The sequence below is a fragment of the Manacus vitellinus genome, unplaced genomic scaffold (assembly GCF_001715985.3).
Source record: "Manacus vitellinus isolate BGI_N305 unplaced genomic scaffold, ASM171598v3 scaffold_9_pilon, whole genome shotgun sequence".
NCBI classification, from domain to species: domain Eukaryota; kingdom Metazoa; phylum Chordata; class Aves; order Passeriformes; family Pipridae; genus Manacus; species Manacus vitellinus.
The window spans coordinates 6,160,166-6,180,764 of NW_021940917.1; the positions used below are offsets into that span (position 1 = coordinate 6,160,166).

At 38.3% G+C, this 20,599-nt stretch overlaps 1 protein-coding gene across 4 annotated transcripts in view; it reads right to left on the minus strand.

Moving 5' to 3' along the window:
• CEP120 (centrosomal protein 120) overlaps nt 1–17,436 on the minus strand; it is a 63,300-nt gene extending 45,864 nt beyond the window's left edge. For 3 of the 4 annotated variants that reach the window (XM_029965436.1, XM_029965434.1, XM_029965432.1), the window contains exons 1-12: nt 17,382–17,436; nt 15,961–16,117; nt 14,974–15,088; nt 13,085–13,226; nt 11,033–11,181; nt 9,686–9,883; nt 7,414–7,641; nt 6,951–7,158; nt 5,758–5,868; nt 4,375–4,552; nt 2,373–2,522; nt 1,388–1,570 (exon numbers count right to left, since the gene is read on the minus strand). In XM_029965436.1, the coding sequence (XP_029821296.1) occupies nt 1,388–1,570; nt 2,373–2,522; nt 4,375–4,552; nt 5,758–5,868; nt 6,951–7,158; nt 7,414–7,641; nt 9,686–9,883; nt 11,033–11,181; nt 13,085–13,226; nt 14,974–15,088; nt 15,961–16,117; nt 17,382–17,436 (1,874 nt within the window). The remainder of the gene's footprint in view (nt 1–1,387; nt 1,571–2,372; nt 2,523–4,374; nt 4,553–5,757; nt 5,869–6,950; nt 7,159–7,413; nt 7,642–9,685; nt 9,884–11,032; nt 11,182–13,084; nt 13,227–14,973; nt 15,089–15,960; nt 16,118–17,381) is intronic. The other variant, XM_029965433.1, reaches the window with a different exon arrangement.
• Between the last annotated feature and the right edge of the window lie 3,163 nt (nt 17,437–20,599).

Sequence of the window (20,599 nt, forward strand, 5' to 3'; positions counted from 1 at the left end):
ATATAAATTGCTCAGCACATCATAGGGGTAAACCATCCTTGGATTGCCAAAAACCATATTTCTGGAAGCTTCAGTACAGAGAACTGGCAACTTTAAATCCACTTATGTGTTAAATACCTACCTGCTCTTGTACAGTGAAAAATTGCCTAGATAGCAGATATTTCAACACACTAATTTGGGAAAAAAAGCAACAAACATTTGTACTTCACACAACATTAAAATTAATTACTGCATTAAATTCTTACAACTTTCTATCAGTGACTGACTAAAAAAGAAAATAAATTCATGTTAATGGACCTCAGAAATCTGAGTAAGTGTGTTTAACACACCAGTGTAAAAAGAAGGTTACATCAACACTAGCAAGGATAGGAAGGGATCAGCACAGCAAAATGAAGACCCGATTACATTTTGAGAATGCCATCTAGTGGTTGTTACGTTTTGTGCAAAACCAGTTTTCATTTTAACAAACTGTAAGTGAAAGTATGAACCTTAACGTACAGTGAGATCTTAAAGAAACTCTCCACAGAGTCAGGCCATGCTGGTTTTCACACAAAAGAGTTTAAACAAAGCCAGTCAATTTTCTATCAGTGTGGGAGGAGGGGTGATATCAATCAGCAACCTGAGATTTCCTGTGAGTCAAATATAGCATGCTTTATTTAACTGTTGCATTAGAGGTTTAAACCTGACTCCATTGTTAATAGCAATTACATTTATTCCTAAGGGCACAATCAAGTTTCACCATCACACAGAAAAAGATAAGGGTCTAGATACTGATTGTGAGCACAACTCATCTTCACCAAGAACATGGGTTCTTCGTATACATAAAGACCCCATCACTGCTCTATGTAAATGAACATTTATCTTCAGACAGAACATTAACTAATACTGCTCCTTCTGATGCACACAAGCCCAAATCTCTGCTATTATCACAAGGAATAATCCTGAAACAGGAAACCTCTCCATTCTATGGATGTACCTCTCCTCCTAACTTCACTGAAGTCAGTTGCATTTAAAGCATACTATGAACAAAGAATGTTAACTGTTTTCTGGAATATCTGTAATTAACTTACTCAGAATTACCTCAGTAACATTTCTTCCAATTATTTATCTCTTTAATTGGTCTGTGAATTTTACCCAGGATCTTGATTAAACAAAGACTTATAAAAATGACTTTGGTAGAGGTGTGGGCATTGCACAATACGACTGTGGCAATTTAACTTTTAATCTCTTGGATGCCTTTTCCCCCCCTCTATATTGTAGTACTCTGCAGACTGTTTGCCTAATCAAAAAGCTAAGCGGGAAGAGCTTGTCCTTTTTCAGGTAAATACTAAACAAACAATTCTTCAAAATTTGCTAGAGAGTTAAATATCTTTTTAAATAGCTTTACCCGTGTGCTGCTGTGACACTGACTGTTTCATTACAAGTCTGACGCCAGCATTGTTCACCATTCCCACCCAAGAAGCGTGTTTTTTCCGAAGTCAACACGTTTGAAAGCTGAAGTCTTGCCACCCCTAGAAGTAAATCTTTGGCTGTTTTATCCTTGTGCCACAATTCAACCAGCAGAGGCAATCTGAAACAAACAACTGTGTCAGGCATCAAAACAAAAGAGGAAGCATTCTTATTCATTCTCTAGAAGTAACTTCCCAAACAAGTGATACAATTCTCAAACAATGAGATGAGTTTACTGCTTTTCACTTAGAGGAATGAGACTGAGTGACCTTGTATCTTCACCATCACTTGGTTTGGTCAGACTACTGGTCCTTTCTCCAATTATGAGGGAATAACAATGTTACAGTGAAAGCAATTGACTGAATACCATTAGTAGAACTCTATCATCTTCATTTATAAATACTTATAAATTAATTTTAGCCACCATCACTCAAAATACATCTCCCTCCACTTTCCTTTCAAAATATTGCTATTTTGATGATTTTTTTTTCCACATTTTAATCATTTGTTGAAAGCTGGTAGAACTCCTTGGAAAACTGTTTCACAGCCCTCAGCACTGTGCTCAGCTTTCCAGGTACCTGGAAAGGCATTGTGTATTAAAAAATAAAAAAGGATGTATTTTATTTGAAGTAGTACTTTGTTACTTTACTGTAACAATTTACAGGAATGGCACTTGTTTCTGTAAGGAACAATCCCTGCATAGGTACGCAGAGATGACATCAAGATTTCTAGAGTTCCTCACTTTAAATGTAATTAACAGAGAAACTGGAAGTGCAGGGTATTAAATATTCATTGGCATTAGCATTTGAATTCTTTACTAAACTCTTAAACTGATGATCTTAAGTAAAATACTCGAACTTGCAACTGCATTTAAAACAAAAATTAGAAAAGTGTAATTAAGATACAAAATTACAAGTTACCACCTGAAGAATGTATCTTGAAGTTGATGAGGTATAGTTGCAAAGTCAAATGCACAATATGACTTTGGAAGGAAGACTTCCATGTTCTTTCTGATTTCTACAGGTGGGCTTGTCATAATAGGTGCTGCACTGCCAAAAAATGGATACGAGTACCTAATAAAAACAATAACCAAAATAATAAAATAATAATTATAATTTTTATTATATCTTTTGCAACAAGAAAACCAGTTTAGACATCATCTACTGAAGCATGACTTTGTACTAAAGTTTGGAAGATTTGTACTAGTACATATTACAACAGAATTCAGTTCTCAGGTATTTGTGTTTTCATTTACTTCAGGACTGATCCAGCTTCTTTATATTCACTGTCATTTTGACAAAAAAGCTTTAATAATCTGTATGTTACCAACCAGATGAATTTATATTTTATTAAAATTCTGGAATTATTATAAAAAAGTGAGCAGAGAACTAGAAGAAAGAAAAATAATATTCACATGTAGATTGCTGCTTGAGAACATTTACAACCATATTTACAGTGAAGACTGGTCTAACATGCAAAAACTGGTAACTAAGTATACATATACATAATGTCAGAACCATATGAAAATTTCAAGAACTTTTAATTCCCACACATTAGCTGACTAATAGGAAAGTCATATCATTTTACCAATGAGACTTAAAATGTGACCTGAAACTACTCTACTAGCATAATTCAGTGTATGATAAACTATAACAAAGGGGAAGCCATGAACTTCTTAAACTTCACTTTGTTCAAATTGATGCCAGCTGTCAGTTAAGTTACTAACAAAATAAATGCTGCATCAAATGATGCCACTATATATAAAATTGCATATTTTGACTTCTGTGTAGAACTGTTTAAAGGGTTTGTTTAGACAGAAATAAAATAATGCTTCCAATCTATAGTGAATATGCAATTTTTTACCCTACAACTTTTCTTAACATTTATGTTTTTGGATGTTTGTCCTCTTCAGTTTCTTGCCATATTTATCACTGACTGTAAAAATTCAAGTGCATGAAACAGCAAAACCTATTTGGTGTCACTATTCTGAAAAAAATTAAATTTTTGGAATGTTTCGTGAAAAAGCCTTTAAGTGACAAAATTACATCAACTGTATGACTGCTGCTTTCCACACACTGTTTAATAATGTAGCCTCCAGAAAGGCATTGATGATGCATTCTATATTAGCTGTATTTTGAAATATTCCACCCCTACACCCCAACCCCACCTTTTACTGTACTTAAAACAAAACTAACTCCAAGAATCAACACTACAACTACATTTCCTAGTGATCAGTTAAACTGTCAGCAAACAGGCAAACCAAATGCAGAGGCATCTCCCTAGCCAGAAATATTCAATGCTCACACTGAATCACCATTTAAAGATCATGCGTGCCTAATGGATCAAGGACCCTAATGGAAACTAGAAGGCGAGTGGTGAAAACTTATTAACCAGTGAATTCAAATATACCATCAGTAACTAATATCCCGTGAGTATAAATTTTATTTTTTTAAAAGTCATCCATCAAAATCATCCTCTATCTATGAGCCTCTCAGAATGATAATACATTTACTACACTGGTTATTCACACTAAAACTAGAATGTGCTTCCTTTAGATTCACCATCACACATAAACCAGTCATCTGTCTCTTACTAAAACATTACAAATCACTTCTTTGATCAGCTGGCAAATGTAGCCAGAAAGTAGTGAGACAAGCAGTTTTCCTTTAAAGACTGAATGATGTTCCTTATCTTCAGAGCTCAGACATTCAAGTGAGATTTAATACAAATTACAGTGAAAGGTAAAGTTTCACACCATATTTAATGCTTAGTTTAGTGATGAGCCAGAGGAACATTCTGAAGTATTTTGTTACTGAAAATCAGCTACATAAAAGGCATCAAGAAGCATACCACTAGAAATCATTCAGATTATGAAGGCTTTGTATTGAAAAGAAAGATACTTTTATTACCAAGAATAAATTGTACCTTAGAATGCAATTTATTGGAAAACCAACTTCCAGACCACGTATACTTCTCAGGTCTATTGAAAAGCAAAAATGATGAGAGGATGCTGGAATAACAATTTTCTGTGCAGACACAGGTTCAGAAGAACTGGACACACCCACAGGGTTGGGCTGAGATGCTGCTACTGGACCATTATCAGCTGAAAACACAAAAGAGAATTCATGTGCATTTTTTATATTTAGTTTTGCCCAAAATAACAAAATATATCAAACATTAGTGTCACATTTTGAATGCAAGAAGACAGATTGCTTCCCTAAGAGATTTTGATTCCTTGTAGTATAAATGGATGCTGTGAAAAATAGCCACTCTTTTTGTAAGTTACAGCTTCCAAAGAAAAAACACCAAAACCCCAATATACTTTAAATCTTAATAGAATGTAGTATTTTTCCCTACTTTAATTATCTTCAAAGCTACATTAGTTTAACACACTGAAAAAAAATTTAGACTAAGATCCAAGATACCAAATTCTTCTGAAGGATGCTGTAAGACTTAACAGTTTACATTAATTGTTCCTAGCCAACTTGAGGGCATGCAGAAGAAAAAACATTATTTGTAGGAACTTAGGTTGCTTTGAATTAACTAATCTCCTTACTTTGGGACTTAAAAAGACAGAGCACCAGGTCAATTACAGCGCTCATGTAAGGCAGCATCAACTATTGGTCCTAAGTTGAGGTTTAGCTGTTGAAGCAAACTAAAATGCTCTAGGTTAGGTCTGCAAAGCACATCTGCTTATGTCGCAGAACCCGCCTATGTGACATCTGTCCAGTTGCACCCAGGCTTCTCATGTCCTTACACTGGGACCTGATACTGCTTTCAAAGAGTAAAACAAACTAAAAGTCCTACGGACAGTGTTACCAAAAGGTAACATTTTGTTTGTCTTAGAAAGTTATTTGAGCTACTGAGTCCCTACAAAAAGCAAAGAGAGAAAGAAACTGTCAGATAGGAACTTAACTGCCTTTTGTAAGTGCTACTTGTTCTGATACTCTTTCTTCATAATTGTTTAAAATGTTTCCATTTTTGTCATTTTCAAAGAAATACACAACTGACTATTTTTCCTCCTTGTTTCTAGGTGTTTCATGTGCATTAACAATAACTATGCCAAAAAGAAAAATTCCATAATACTTCAACATCAGCTAGTTAACACAACATAAGAATAAAATAATTCTAACTGATTAGGTAAAAAGTCAGTAGATTGATTGGTGCAAAGAAGTCATTGAATGGAATTTTAAGGTCATCACAGATATGAAAACAAGAAGGTCATACAGCTTACTGTTAAAATTCATTTAAGTTGCTACTATATTCAAATGTTATTTGATGTAGTAAATTGGATAAATTTTGCATTACTGGGATTTTGCAGATCTAATAGAGGTGACTTTGCTCTGCTCTGCAATTTGAAACCTGGAAGCTCTTCAGTGAACTGCTTGTTAACCTCTTGGCAGCAGCCAGACACCAGCTCTGAAAGAAAAATATGAATGACAAGTTTTACATTTTAACACAGAGTTATGAAATTACTATTACTATTAATAAAAAAGCACAATCCTGGATTTCTTAAACAAAGACTCAAACCAGATGCTGGGTTCACAATACTTTCTTGTTACATTCCATATAAAAAGGGCTTAATCCTTGCTTAGATAAGATCAGTTAGGATTAAAAGGAAACTTGGCTGAATTAGCAGACAAATCCTGAGAGCACATTCTAGGACACAGGTTTTCCTCTACAGAACTGGGTGTCTTTAGCACCAATTGCAAAAGACCAGCAATACAAGTATCACTAGAAAAATAGTAATTCTGCTTTATTCATAAGTCATCTCTTAAGAAGACTCATGTTCAGTAACGTTTAGCAAAATAACATTCTTTTGAGCTTTATGCTATTACTACAGTATTTCTTCTTCTCTCATCTCTTTTCCTCTTCCACTTCTCCCTGACCCAGTTCTCAAATCAGAAACAAGACTGAGAAGGCTATTTGGGCTACCAAGTCCAAACAAAAGGATAACATAAAAACAAAACAAAACCAACCAAACAAAAAACCCAGTTGCTTGGTTTTGTCCAGGAATCTGTATAATATGAGCATTTGTCTTCAAAAATTATTATCCACATAGTACATTCCTTGGAAATTTTAAAAATCCCACATTACCCCTGCCTTTGTATTTAGTAAATGTGAACATTAGACCTTTTCATCTACTTATTAAGCAAGTCTGTTTCTTCATAGGCATTTCACTGAGCCTTCTCATTCACAAATTCAGGCAATTCCAAACACTTCTGCTACAATTTTCCAAGCTGATGACCATCCACATCACTTGTAATCTGCACACTACCAAATCCCTATCTGGCTCTTTCAAGTGTTCTCAACAACCATTATGTTCAAATCACAACATTTATCCCCTTATCCCCCTCCTGTTATTTGTTTTATGCAAATAATTCTTACTTGCCTGAAATTTATCACTGCAAGTGAGTATAACTTCACAAATATACTGCAAATGAATAGTGCATGATCCAAGACCACATAACAATTGGGCAAAAAAACTATATACCACATACCTGTTTTCCTTGGTTTTGTGCCTTTTTCAAACTTAAGACTTTCCACTTCACTTTCTGTTGCCACATCTTCTTTTGAAGAACATTGATCAGCTTGAGAGGGGACCTTCTGGGATCTATGTTGCAGGCTCTCCGTTTTTCCACTAACAGGTGAAAGAACTTTCTCCTGTGGCTGTTTAGATTCAGTTGGAGCATTTAAGGGAATCAAAAGCTGAATGAAGTGATAATAGTTTTCTTATTGATCATGGATTGCACTTAAAAATTCTGTCTACAACATTTTCAGAGTTTGAGACTATTTTTCCGATATAGAAAAATAACTCTATGAAAGGATTATTTCGTATAAAGCAATTATTTCAGGTTTTCTTTTACATAATCAACTGTCAAATACACTTTAGAAATACCAATTATTTTTTAACATGAAACTGTGCTACAGTGTTTAAACCAGCAATAAATAGGTAAGCTATACCTGGGGAGTCATGTTCTCCCTTTGAAGAACTACAGATACCCCAAGAGTAGGAGCCAGATCCAAAGGCAATTGTGGTAGCTTCTGTTTAGCTCTATTTGGTGGAACAAGGACAAATGATCCTTCTATTGCCACAGGGTGTTGATCAATCTCCACATTTCCTTTCTTCAGTAGTCCAGATAAGGGTATTTCAGTGCTTCCAAGAGAGTGGTCCCCACAGCAAAGATGGATCTGTACACACACAGAGGTACTAGAAAGTATCTGGCATGTGCAGTTTTCACTTGAACTGTCTGCACACCCTCCACTAAAGGTAGCATATATGCAACAAGTTATCATCCCTAGCCTAGTCTCTGTATGCTGAGAATATGAGCAGCTATGAAATGTCAATTCATAGCAGATCACTGTACTCCCCTTCTGAGGACCTGTCATATCATTCCTTCTGTAGGACAAATTCAATAGTCTGTGGCTTCTAAACACAGCACAGATTCTTCCCCTTAACATATAGGTATATAAAATGCATGACTGCAAGGTAAAGAAAAAAGTTATTTGAAAGCTCAGCCTTTGTGCATGTATTTAGCCACCACTTAAGCAGCAAGGATTTTTGGAATTCAGTAGCTGTTCTTAATTCCTGGTAAGCACCATTATTCTTCTTTGAAAACTTGACTCAACTGCTTCCTCCTTACACAGCTTAATATTTATAAATCTAAGTAAAAGACGTATCTTAAGAAAAAAAAACAAAACCACAACACACTCGAAGATAATCTATTTTGCTCAAAGTTACTCTTTGAAACTTACATACTGACTTGCTCTTTCCCAAATAAGGGTCACTTCAGTTTTGATTTAGCAGATCAGAACACTGTATTCTGATCTTTAATATTTATTACACTTAAGGAAAACTTCCATGCTAAAGAGTGTCAGCTGCGAATATACACACCTGTGTGTGTGTGTATACATACATATATACAAATACAATCATACATTACATATATACACACTCCAGTCTGACAACTAGCACCTTTTACAACTAAACTCTACATTTTTGGAAAAACATATTAAAATTAAGAATCTGAAGACAGTGCTCCAATCCTTTATCCTAAATTTTAAGAAGCTGAATGAGAAGTTGGAGAAAGAAAACTGTAAACCAAAATGTGGATCTGACCTCATGACAATTCTTGTTCAAAAAGTCATTCTTTAAACATGATGCAGGCATGTATAGTTCTCTGTATAAGTATATATGACATGACATATATGTATAACATATGCTATATTACTTTGTTTCAAGACTAAGATTAAATTCAAAATATATCAGTGCATAGATTTCTCCAAAAACGGAAATATATTTAAAGTAGAGAGAAAAAAATCTGAAACAATATAAGATTTCAACAAAAACATTCTTAATCTATTCTGGATAACAAAACTAGAATAGTCTCTACAAACTTCAAGGAAAATAATTTTAAAGGGGTCCAGATCCAAGACTTCATACAACTAATACTGTCTTATTTACCAGCTACACTAATAGAAACTCTATACTACCCTTATTCAACCAGTCTCTTGTAATTAGTTAATCTGAGCTATGCACAGATTGTCATCAAGACTCTAAATACTACCCAATATTTAGAATCATATAATCATTTAGGTTGCAAAAGACCCTTAAGGTCACTGAGTCCAACTGTCAACCTAACTCTGCCAATTCCACCACTAAACCATGTCCCCCATTTAAAGGCAAGGCTAAAGATAAGCAATATCCCATATCAGCCCAAATATGTCTGTAGTGCACTTAAACAGCATTTGGCTAAGGAGCGGGGAAAAAAGCCAAACCTCCCTTCTTACTCACAGCGAGTGCTGAGGACAGTGATTTTAGAACTTAGGCAAGAATGACCTGAGCAGCTGGCACAGGATTAGCATAGGCAGCACAAAGTGGGACTCAGGGTTGCAGATGGTCTGATTGCAGTGAAGGTCCCAGAGCTCAGAGCTCTTGGGAATGCCACATTAGCTCTTTTGGTATATCATGTTCCAGCAACACCTTTTATCATGACATGTAAATTAGCCTACCATGGCAACTACATTATGAAGTCTGTATTCCACTTGAGATGGGAAACTTGCTGCTAGGGTTTCCCTCATATTAGCAAGAGAACAAACTTCTATTTGGGCCAAACTACTGCAATACAATCTTAGTTTTGGAAACAAAAATGCTTCCAGATTCAGCCTGAGACATATTCTATTTCTTTTCTTTTCATTATTTATTCTCATTCACATTTGAGATGAAACAGCTTACCTGCAATTTTGACTGTGTACAAAGATAAACCTGAAGGGCATCAACTGTACTACGTATTCGAACGGAAGCTCTTTCTGGTTCAAAGTTTGGATTAATTAAATCAGTGAAAGGTTCATTTGTGACATCATTTCCCAGTAATGAGTAGTAGAAAAAAAACTCAGGTTGTCGTTCAGGAAGCTTCATAGTACTAGGAACTAACTGAAAGAGATTCAGAAGACAATAAGGCATCTCCTTCACTGATGTAGTGTTACAGTAATTCTTCTGTAGACAGCTTAAATTGATCTCAAACTACCATGTAGCTGACCTAAGTCCTAGCTCGCACTACACAAATGAGATAACTTTTAAATACCCAAACAGAAGTAAAAAAAACCAAAAACAAAAACCAAACAATTTACAAGCATAACAATAACTTGCAAAATGACCAATTTTGAATTACCTTTAACATTTGGCAGCACTGAGGGCTGTAACTGACATCATATATTTAGTAACATCAAGCACTGCACAAATACTTAGAAAGAAGCAGTGTCTTCATAAAATACTGATAAGGTAAACAAATAATGCAGATTAGATACTGAGTTATTATATAATTTATGTGATTGAATAAGAGACTGAAACAGACAAACAGCTACTTCATCCTGTAGCCAACTGCAACTGTCAGCTCAATGCCTAAAAAGGCACAAGCCACCCCAGAAAGACCACAATAAATTTACTTCTTAAGGTCCTACACTTTTTATGTGGAAAATTATTTTCCCTTAAAAAAAAGAAAGATAACAAGACTGAGGACAGTTTACCATACACTACGAGTTCCAGATCAATTAAAACCAGGCTGGCTTGGAGTCATGATGTTCATGGTTACTTGAGTATATCAGATAACATCTATCAGTGTGGCACAGTACAGCATAAACATAGTACCTGAGGTCTAAAGCTGAAACAATTATTAGCACAGCACTTCATCCAAGCTAATAAGTTCTTCCCTTAGGCAACATATAAATTCTACTGTTTCATCTATCTTACATATTTGAAAAATATTTCACTTTGTTTGAACTTCAGCAAATGGGCACCACACTGAAGACAGGTATGATCCATATACACACATTTTACATTATATTGCGACACAGAAGTATGTATGATTTAAAGTAAATGCAACTTTAGCACTCTAAACAAATTATATTTCATCTGTAATTTGACATACATAGTTTCAAAATGAAAACTAATGTATATAAAGTCAATATAGGACAAGGCTATTTATTGCAAGAAACTTAGAGAACAATTAAAAACCCTTGCTACAAATAAAACATGTGAAGGTGAAAATACAAAGGTAGGATAGTACATAGCAAGGAAACAGACCTGTTCCAACTGTGTGGCGAATGCAATGGTTACAGACAAGACAAAGTAGTCTCTGCAATACTCTGCTGGTCCAATTTGATGATAGCCCTCTTCTTCATTCAAGACTGGTATAACACTTTTAGGGTCTAACCCAGGAAAAAGAGTAACTACTAAGAGAGAAGAAAAAAAACGTAAGCAACTACTGATCTGATTCTAATTTTACACTTAAGTATTGTGCACGTGGAGAGAAAACTGCAAATAAAGATCTTGATGCCTAGTAGCACAGCATCACAAAACACAAAAAAAGTCCCTAGGTATACTTAGGTATAGCTATGAAAAAATTCTCAAATAAATTTCTGTTCTGTGGGCACAGATGTGATTTTGAACACTATGCTAGACAGAATTCTAGTGCATATTTTTGTTAAGTGTTACAGTGAGTGACATTACAGTGACTGGAAGATTACTTCACCAGGCTAGAGTCTGTCATGCTGCTTTTTTATTTTGCTCATTAAAGGAAATGCAAGACAGTTACTGTATATGACAACCTGTTGAAAAAGTATGACGTGCCATTCCACAGACTTTTGAAATGTGTCATTTAAAGATTTTTCATCTGAACTCTTCAGTGCATAAAACACATGAATCCTAAAAGGAAAACTGCCTGACTAGACTAGAACTGGGTAATCCAGCTTTGTCATATCCAGTGTCTGGAACATTAACTTTACACCTGTGAAAACCCACACTTTTTTTTTCCTCCATTACCTAAATATGGTATTGACCAATCTTGAGGTGACAGAAGGAAATAAAAAGTTGGCAAACCTGTTTGTAGCAATTATTTCACAGAAAACATGAAGCAGAAAACAGAGCTGGGTGAAGGCAGAAGGGTTTTCTTGTATTTTCTGTCAGTGTCGTGAGGGGTAGAAGAGCTTGCAGGCGCAAATATCTCAAGGGAAGTGCAGACTAATGAACCATTTACAGTAGTTCCTTGCCTCTTTTACAAACTTTACAGGGTTGCACTGTGAACCTGAAGGCTGTATAATTACACTGAAACTTAAATACTGTCTTAACCCATCTTGAAATGCAGCCAAGTCAGTGAAGTCTGGGCCAGAAACCTTGTAAAAGACTTACTGCTACTGACCACGTTGTTTTTACAAAATCACAGCCATAGATCATAAACAGATGATGAATTTAGAATTAGCGAAAAGTTACCCTCATGGCAAGAACACAAAGTATCATAAAATCAGTAGGAGAAAATCCACTAATTGGTACCAGAGGCTCATTTTTCAGAAATTAAGTAGATAGGCTTTTGGATAGGAGATCAGGGAGGGGCGGATGTAATTATGGGTTTGGGGGTTTTCTTGAAGGTCTTTTAAATAGCTTCTAAGACTTTGGTTTTGTTTTTTAAAAACCATTAACCTGCATTAAAAAAAAAAAATCACAGATAAAAAAAGTGACTGAAAGGCACAGCACAAAGCTATATACCAGTGTTAACATTTGAGTTCCAATAGATTTTTGACACATTTTTGACCCAATAGGTTTTTGACACATTTCACATTTCTTTTGAGAGAAATGAGCAAAGGAATTCAGAAGCAGAATGAATCCCAACAGTAAGTAGATATTACCGGAAAAATCCTTAACAATAGGTCATGATCTAAGCACTGAAAGATTAGAAGAAAAACCCATCAAAAAAACCAGAAGCCTACCCAACAAATGAAACATTTTACTATTTTACAATTCCAAGCCCAAACTATTGAGACTTTACCTTCTGTAAAGAAGTTCCTTTCTTATTTCTTACATTACAGAACTTTCTAAAGCCCAGAAATACAAGCAAAATGCCCATGGGAATTAAGTGATTTCCATTGTAAAAGTCAGTTGGTTTGCAGCTTGTCGCACAACTACCACAGTAAAGCATCCTTGAAAAATTTATTACTACAAGGTGCATTAATCAGCTGCAAAGGATTTGCATTGGAACTGCTGTGAAATTAAATTCGAGACTTAATACATTTGTAACAAGTCATATGTCCATCTGGCACAGGAACATTTTAAATTCAGTGTGAATGATATTATATTACTTACCCTTTCCTTCTCTAGGGGGTGCCTCCTTGGCTTTAAAATCATCAACCAGTGCTTTTGAATCAGTCTCCAACACAACACCTATTTGTATTTCAGGTTTAAATTTAGGGTACTTGTTACTAAGCAAAGGATACCATTTGGGTGCCTACATAATTAAAATCAAAAATAAAAACCAAAAGCACTTTAAAACCCAAGAAAGATAACATACTATTATTATAGAAAACTCAATCTTGATCTAGCACTTCTACTTCATCATCTACAGAAATATATCTTGGTTTTTATTTCTAAAAATTTGATCTATTTTGAGTACTCTATTATCATGAAATCACAGAATCAACCAGATTGGAAAAGACCTCCAAAATCATCAAGTTTAACCCTTGATCCAACACTGCAGTGGTTACTAGACCACGGCACTAAGTGCCACATCCAGTCTCATCTTAAAAACCTCCAGGGACAGTGAATCCACCACCTCCCTGGGCAGCCCATTCCAATGCCTGATTACCCTCTCTGTAAAAAATTTCTTCCTAATATCCAACCTAAAGCTCCCCGGCAGAGCTTAAGACCGTGACCTCTTGTCCTACTACTGGTTGCCTGGGAAAAGAGACCAACCCCCACCTGGCTACAGCCTCCTTTCAGGGAGTTGTAGAGAGTAATGAGGTCTCCCCTGAGCCTCCTCATCTCCAGGATAAACAACCCCACCTCCCTCAGCCTCTCCTCATAGGACTTGTGCTTGAGCCCCTTCACCAGCCTGTTGCACTCCTCTGGACCTGCTCCAGCACCTCAATATCCTTCCTGAACTGAGGGGCCCAGAACTGGACACAGCACTCCAGGTATGGCCTCACCAGTGCTGAGTACAGGGGAAGAATCACTTCCCTGGTCCTGCTGGCCACACTGTTCCTGATCCAGGCCAGGATGCCATTGGCCTTCTTGGCCACCTGGGCACACTGCTGGCTCATGTTCAGCTTCTTGTCAATCCAAACTCCCAGGTCCCTCTCTGCCTGGCTGCTCTCCAGCCATTCTGTGCCCAGCCTGTAGCACTGTAGGGGGTTGCTATGGCCAAAGCACAGGACCTGGCACTTGGCCTTGTGGAACCTCATCCCATTGTATATTAAACAGAACTGGGCCCAACACTGACCCCTGGGGGACACCATTAGCAACCAGCCACCAACTGGATGCAGCACCGTTCACCACCACTCTCTATACTATACGAAAAGATTCTGTAGAATGGTTCCCAGAAGACTAGCTGAACATACTCTTTTCCACCAAATCGTACACTGAACAAGTTAGGAAGAGAAATATACAATAAATCTTTAATTAGAAGAGAAAACCTTCAAGTCCTCAACTGAAAGGGCACAGTATGTATTGCACTGCAAATGTATGCATTGCAAATCCTTAAGAAGAGTAATGTCAAAATAATACAGGGTCCTGTATTGTGCTTACTCTGTGCTGTAATAAGGGGCTAGAAATAATTGCCTAACACATCTTCCACTGAGGCCTATCAAAAAAATAAAAAAAAAACTTGATTTGATGATGGAGACTCAATTCAATTGTTCAATATCTATTGCTTAGATAATTTTTTCTAGGTGGTTAAATAATGAAATTGTGTAGAATTATTGGTTGCAAGTGATCCAATTATCAAATTCAGAAGTAAGCAAGATTAGTACAGCAACACTTTCATTTGCGTATGTTCTCAGAGTCAAGAAAGAGATTCCTATAAAGAAAAAAAAAAGAAAGAAAAAGTTCTAACCCCCCCCACATGATCACCATACATGATCAGATAGAGTCAGACTCCAAAACAAGACTCAAAAGTTTAGCCTGTGCCTTAATTCAAATTGTAGTAACAGTCCTGTTGTCAAAACATAATTTTTAAAACTTTATACATCATGATATACCTGTTTCTTTTCCTGTGCAGCTCTCAAATCAAGAACAATATAGCCTATATTCTCTTTAGCTGAAGACACGGGATCCAATGCAAAACACTGGAGTTTGATAGGTGTACGCTGCAGCCTGGAAGAGCAACTCAGTTGAAATACTAAAAGTTATCTCTGCAATTAGTTCTCAAAAATAATTAATAAGTTTCAAGCACACTAATGACATAAAAATTATTTTTTATATAACTAGTTTCATTAGGTCAGAAGCTGAATTTATATTGAATGTCTTGTAGCCTCATAATTAAGTGAGAGAATGAATCAAGTGGTTTAACTTTGTAAAAGGAGTGTCCTTGAGTCTGAGTCTCCAGTGCTATTAAAAACACAATAGCAACAAATAAATACAAACTCATCCACATACAAGAAACAAGCATAGCGCCTCACGAGAAATTTGAATTTCACTTGTAAAGGCATCTTAAAAATAGGACTTATGGAGAAAGTTTTGTGTAAAGTCCCTAACTACATACAGGCACAGATAAGGTGTCTACCACATGGTTCATGCAGGTGTCTTTCTCTTGTCAAACAAAGAACATATGGCCTCTTTAATTTCTTTCGAAATAAGGTTGTAGTATTACAAACTGTAAGTTAAAACCAAAGGACAGTTACTCAAACATTCAATTTCTCAGGTCTTCTCCCTGACATTTTCAAAAGCCAGAAAAGCCTATACGAAGTAAGTTAATTTCATGTCACAGTATATATAAGAAAGTTTGAATACAATGCTTGAATTATAGCATTAATAATTTGCTCTAAACTCCTGTGGGGTTTTTTTCAGTGGTGTAGTATTACATATAGTACCTCTTTTTGTTATGGCAACATTATGCTAGATTAAAATAAAAGAAAGTTTCAAAAAACCAATTTAGTTGACAGTAACACAAAAATTGTATTTCAGAAACCATAAAGACAAGAAAATCAAATTTTATTTCCAAATTAGATTTAACTTTTTAACATTACCTGTGCTGATGAAGTGCTTTCCTATCCAGTTCCCAAGCCAATTCTGTAGCAAATTCTGGCTGATCAGTATGCTCTATGGGATCAGTAGCCAACTGTTCACCATCAAACTTTGCTTCAACTATAAGACTGTGTTTGGGTCGTTTTGGAAAACAGCGCCCTGTAAAACAGTGTACCTGCCATGTGCCATCGCTAAGAAAGAAGCAAGAGCCCAGATTTGTACCATAAACCGATTACATAAAATTAACTTCCTGTACCACGTTCCCTCCACTTACTCAAAGAGCTCAGATTTATGCCATAAAGCGATTACATACAATTAATTTCCTGTATAACTTTCCCTGCACTTACTCTAAAGCTGTTCTTTACATTAAAAGGAAAAAGCCTTCACACTGTGCAGAAGTATTAAAGAAGAACATAACATGAAACACACCATTTGTGAAGCATCCAGAAACAAGGCATTAAGTAACAAAGAACAGAGAGAAAGAAGCTAGGCAATTGGTATGATTTGAGAAATTTATGATTTGTAATAAATAAGTGAGCAGGTGAAAAAAAGCAATTGACTATTTTGCTTCAACTACAGATATTATGACTGCCCCACACCTAAGTAGCACAATATGATCTTATAAAAGTAGTAAAAGGTATTTTACCAGCCACTTTCTGGAAAAAAAAAAAAGTCACTACCAGATTAGGAAAGAGCCTAAAACTGTGTATGATTTGTCCTGGGTTCAACATCATCTTGTATTCTGATTAACAATTTAAATGACTGGAGGAAGTGAACGCTTAAAATTTACTTATATCACAGTGTGGGGAGAGGACTGTGGGCATTTTAGGGAACAGGAACTTATTTCTAAGCTCCTTTGGCTAACTACATAAATGGACAAAGAGTTAACAGGATTTACTTGCCAGAGAGAAACCACTCCACCAAAAAAAAACCAAACAACCAGGAAACAACTCGAAACAAAAAAAGACAGCCCCCGGACTCACACGCTAATTAGACCACAGCAAGTAAAACCTGTAGAAATACAAGATGAAGAACGAATAGCATTCAAGTCAACACTACATAAAAACTTACAGCAGATTTCTAATAAGGGATAGAAACACCAGAATACTACTTAAAAATAAAGTAAAAATAATAATAAAAAAAATTAAGGCAGGAAGGCTGCTTTCCTCAGTCATTTAAAATAATAATTCGGGTAAATACCTCCAAATTGGTGTTGGGGGTAGCCAGCCCTGGCTTTAAGATACGTACGTGCACAGTTTTACTAACATAGCCTGATTATTCAGTGTTGCTTGGCTTTCGCCACTCACGCCACCAGAGCAAACACCTCCGGAGGCAGCGAGCACCCCTCCCTCACATTCCCTTCGGCACGGAGACGACGAGCAGCCCCCGGGAGGCCGCGGCCGTCCCGCCCCCACCCGGTTACCTTCTAGCACAGAGACGACGATCAGCAGCCGATCCGGCGGGCTTCTGGAGACCATCTCCCCCGCTCCGCCCGGGGGGCCCCGGGGCCGGGACCCCTGAGGGGCCGCTCCGCCCGCGCTGCCGCCGCTTCGCCCGCCTTTTTGCCGCCCCGGAGCCTTTAAACTGGCCAACCGCCGCGCCGGCTTCCGCCTGCAACGCCGGCCCCCGCCCGCCCGGACCCGCTTCCGCCGCCGCCCGCCGCAACCCTCCGCCCCTGGGCCGGCACCGCCTCCGCACCGCCCCTGAACCTCCCCTGAGCCAGCACCATCTCCTCACCGCCACCCGGCCTCCCTCCGGCACCCGCTTCCCGCACCGGCCCTGAGCCGGCCCCGCCCCGCACCGCCCCGAACCTCCCCGATGGAGCCAGCCATCATCCCCACACCGCACCGCTCCGTTCCTGCGCACCGCCCCGGGGGCACCGCCCCCGAACCGCTCCCACACAGACCCGGCACCGTCCCGACACCGCCCCTGCGCCGCTCCCGCCCCGCTCCGACATCGCCCCTGCCCCGGCAGCAGCACTGCCTCTGTCCCCGCACCGCGCCCGCACCACTCCCGACCCGCCCTGGCATCGCGTCGCGCTAAAGGTCTCTGAGGACACCGCTATTGCGTCGCCTCCCAACATTACAGTTTTTTCCCTGCACTGCCAGTCGACCAACACCAGCTACTTCAAAGACGTCCCTTCTATTAAATCCGGGAAGTTTCGTTACTTCCATCCCCCCTCCGCCCCAGCCTGGGATGGGTGTCAGGGCAGGACGATCTGGATCCAGTCCCTAGCGAAATGCAGCTTTGTCCTGCTTAGGTAACGTTTTAGGGTATTCTTGTCTTCCACGTGAAGTAATCATCAGTTAAGCAGCCATATCAGGAATTAGTGTGTTCCCCCACTTGGCATCCCAAGTTACCCAAGTATGTCTTGACGGTAAGGCAAAAGAAACCATTTCTAAGTTTGCAATATTTTGTTTATTAGATAGCCTAGCAAAATCTTTGCACTGACATAAAACCCTCGTGTTTTAGTAACACACATATTCCGTAAAGATTCTGGATCAAGGTTTGCAAACATCAGGAGAGGGAGAACCCTTTTCGTTTTGCAAGAATTTATTCTGGTGCTGAAACACTTCCTAAAAAGACATTTTCCTATATCTGAGTTGAATTTGCCCAACTTCAGTTCTGGGTGCTGCTTTTTGTTGTGTCATCTTCTGTTGTATAACGTTGCATTTGGCATAGCACCTCTCTGTGTCTACAGTCTGAGTTCTTAAATTTCTGTCACTCAGCTTCTGCAAGGTGGGTTGTAGATACATTTTATACATACCTTTTACATAAGACCTGGAGGCAGACCCCTGAAAAGTGAGTGATTTTGGCTAGTGAGGGACCATGATCACAGAATATGACAAAACTATACAGTTTACCTGTACAGCTTTTTTATTACAAAATTGATTTCTCTTGGCGTGATTCCTGGAAATAATATTCTTGTGAACTATTGTTGAATAAACAATCACTTCTTCTCATAACTGTTCATGGATTTGCTTTTTGCCTATTTAGCAAGATGAACTGGTTCAGCATAGGGTCAGATATATGCCAGAGCATAGACAAAAGACTGAGAGCATGTGATTAACCATGCTGGTTTATGGGTGTTTATGTCTGCACATGGCAAAGCATGTGGGATCTCCCCTTTTGGCAACAGCAAGCCATTAAATCAGGTCAACTACCTCATGGAACTTTATCCTTTTACATTCTCTCCTGGCCCTAGCCTGACTTTTGTCTTGATGTTACAGGTATTAACTGTGCCAAGAACCTTATCACTATGAACTTTTTCCAGTAAAGACTTTTTTTTTGAAAAAAGGGAGGAAGAAAGGCAGGAGAGAAAAAAGACATGAAGAAGACAATGGGGCTTTCTTGGTCTTATCTTCGTTTGTTTTGCAGTACACCAAGTCTTTACCTATTAATCCTAGCACCACCAGAGATTGTTTTCTTATTATGCTTTCATAGACTTACCTACTTGTATATCATCTTATGCCTTTGCCTGCCCAGGTGTCAGCTGCAGGTTGTGCCCCTAATCTTATACCAGAACTGGACAGTAGCAGTGAGAACACATGTGGGAGGCAGTGCCCAGGTAGAGGAACTCCTTTGCTTAGTGACAGAGGTGTGGGAGGAGGTAAGCAAATTGAGCAGTATCTGAAAGTCTGACCAAGAGAGGGACTACTTGAATAATACCCCACCTTCCCAAGGACAGATCAGTCAGGCAGACAGGATACATGACACAGGAGATTCCATATCCTCTCTTCAGTTTGCAGAACATCATGACTTAAGGGATAGAGGGGAATGCTACTGACTTGCACATCTGGGGTATCTCCTCTGTTATAGCCCCACCTTTCTCAGGTGCCCAGGAACAGTAGGTACAAGGCTCTGCAACTGGAGCTGAACAGCGATGAGGATGGTGTGTCATTTAAGTTGCACTTGTCGCTGGGGTTGAACTGCTGAGATTACTTCCTCTGTCAAAACCGCTTCCATACAAAAAAAAAAGAAAGATGGGTCATTGTCGTAGGAGACTTTCTTCTGAGAGGAACAAAAAGCCCAGTACGCAGACTGGACCCAGAGCCTGTGTTAAAGACAGTATGAACAAACATTCTACTCTGGTATAGCCCTCATTTTATTAACCATTAATACTTTTTCATGTAGGCAGCAATGAAATTGCAATAAGAAGTCCAAGGGCAATTAGAAGAGACCTCAACACCTTGGGATGAACTGGCTAAGAGACCGGGAGCACATGTAGTATTCTCCTCTATCATTCCGGTTGCAGGGAATGATGAAGGAAAAAACACAAAGACCCAGCAGATCAATATCTAACTCTGAGGCTGGCAGAATTCTGTCACTGGCAGAATTTTGTGGTTTTTGATCATCAGGACTGATGATGACAGATGGGGTGCACCTGTGTTAAAGGGGGAAAAGGATCTTGACTCAGGAGTTAGCAGGGCTAATTAATTGAGTTTTAAACTAGATTGGAAAGTGGAAAGGGATAAAACCACGCTCACTAGCACGCCTGGGAGTGGCATGCTAATGTTCAAGGGCTAGTGTGCCAGTGAGGTCCTTCAGCCTGCTCCACCATGTGCTGAGGAAATTTGATATGCTGAGGACACTGTAGCACATTCAATTACCCCTGTACTAATGCGTGCATCAGGGGTGGGT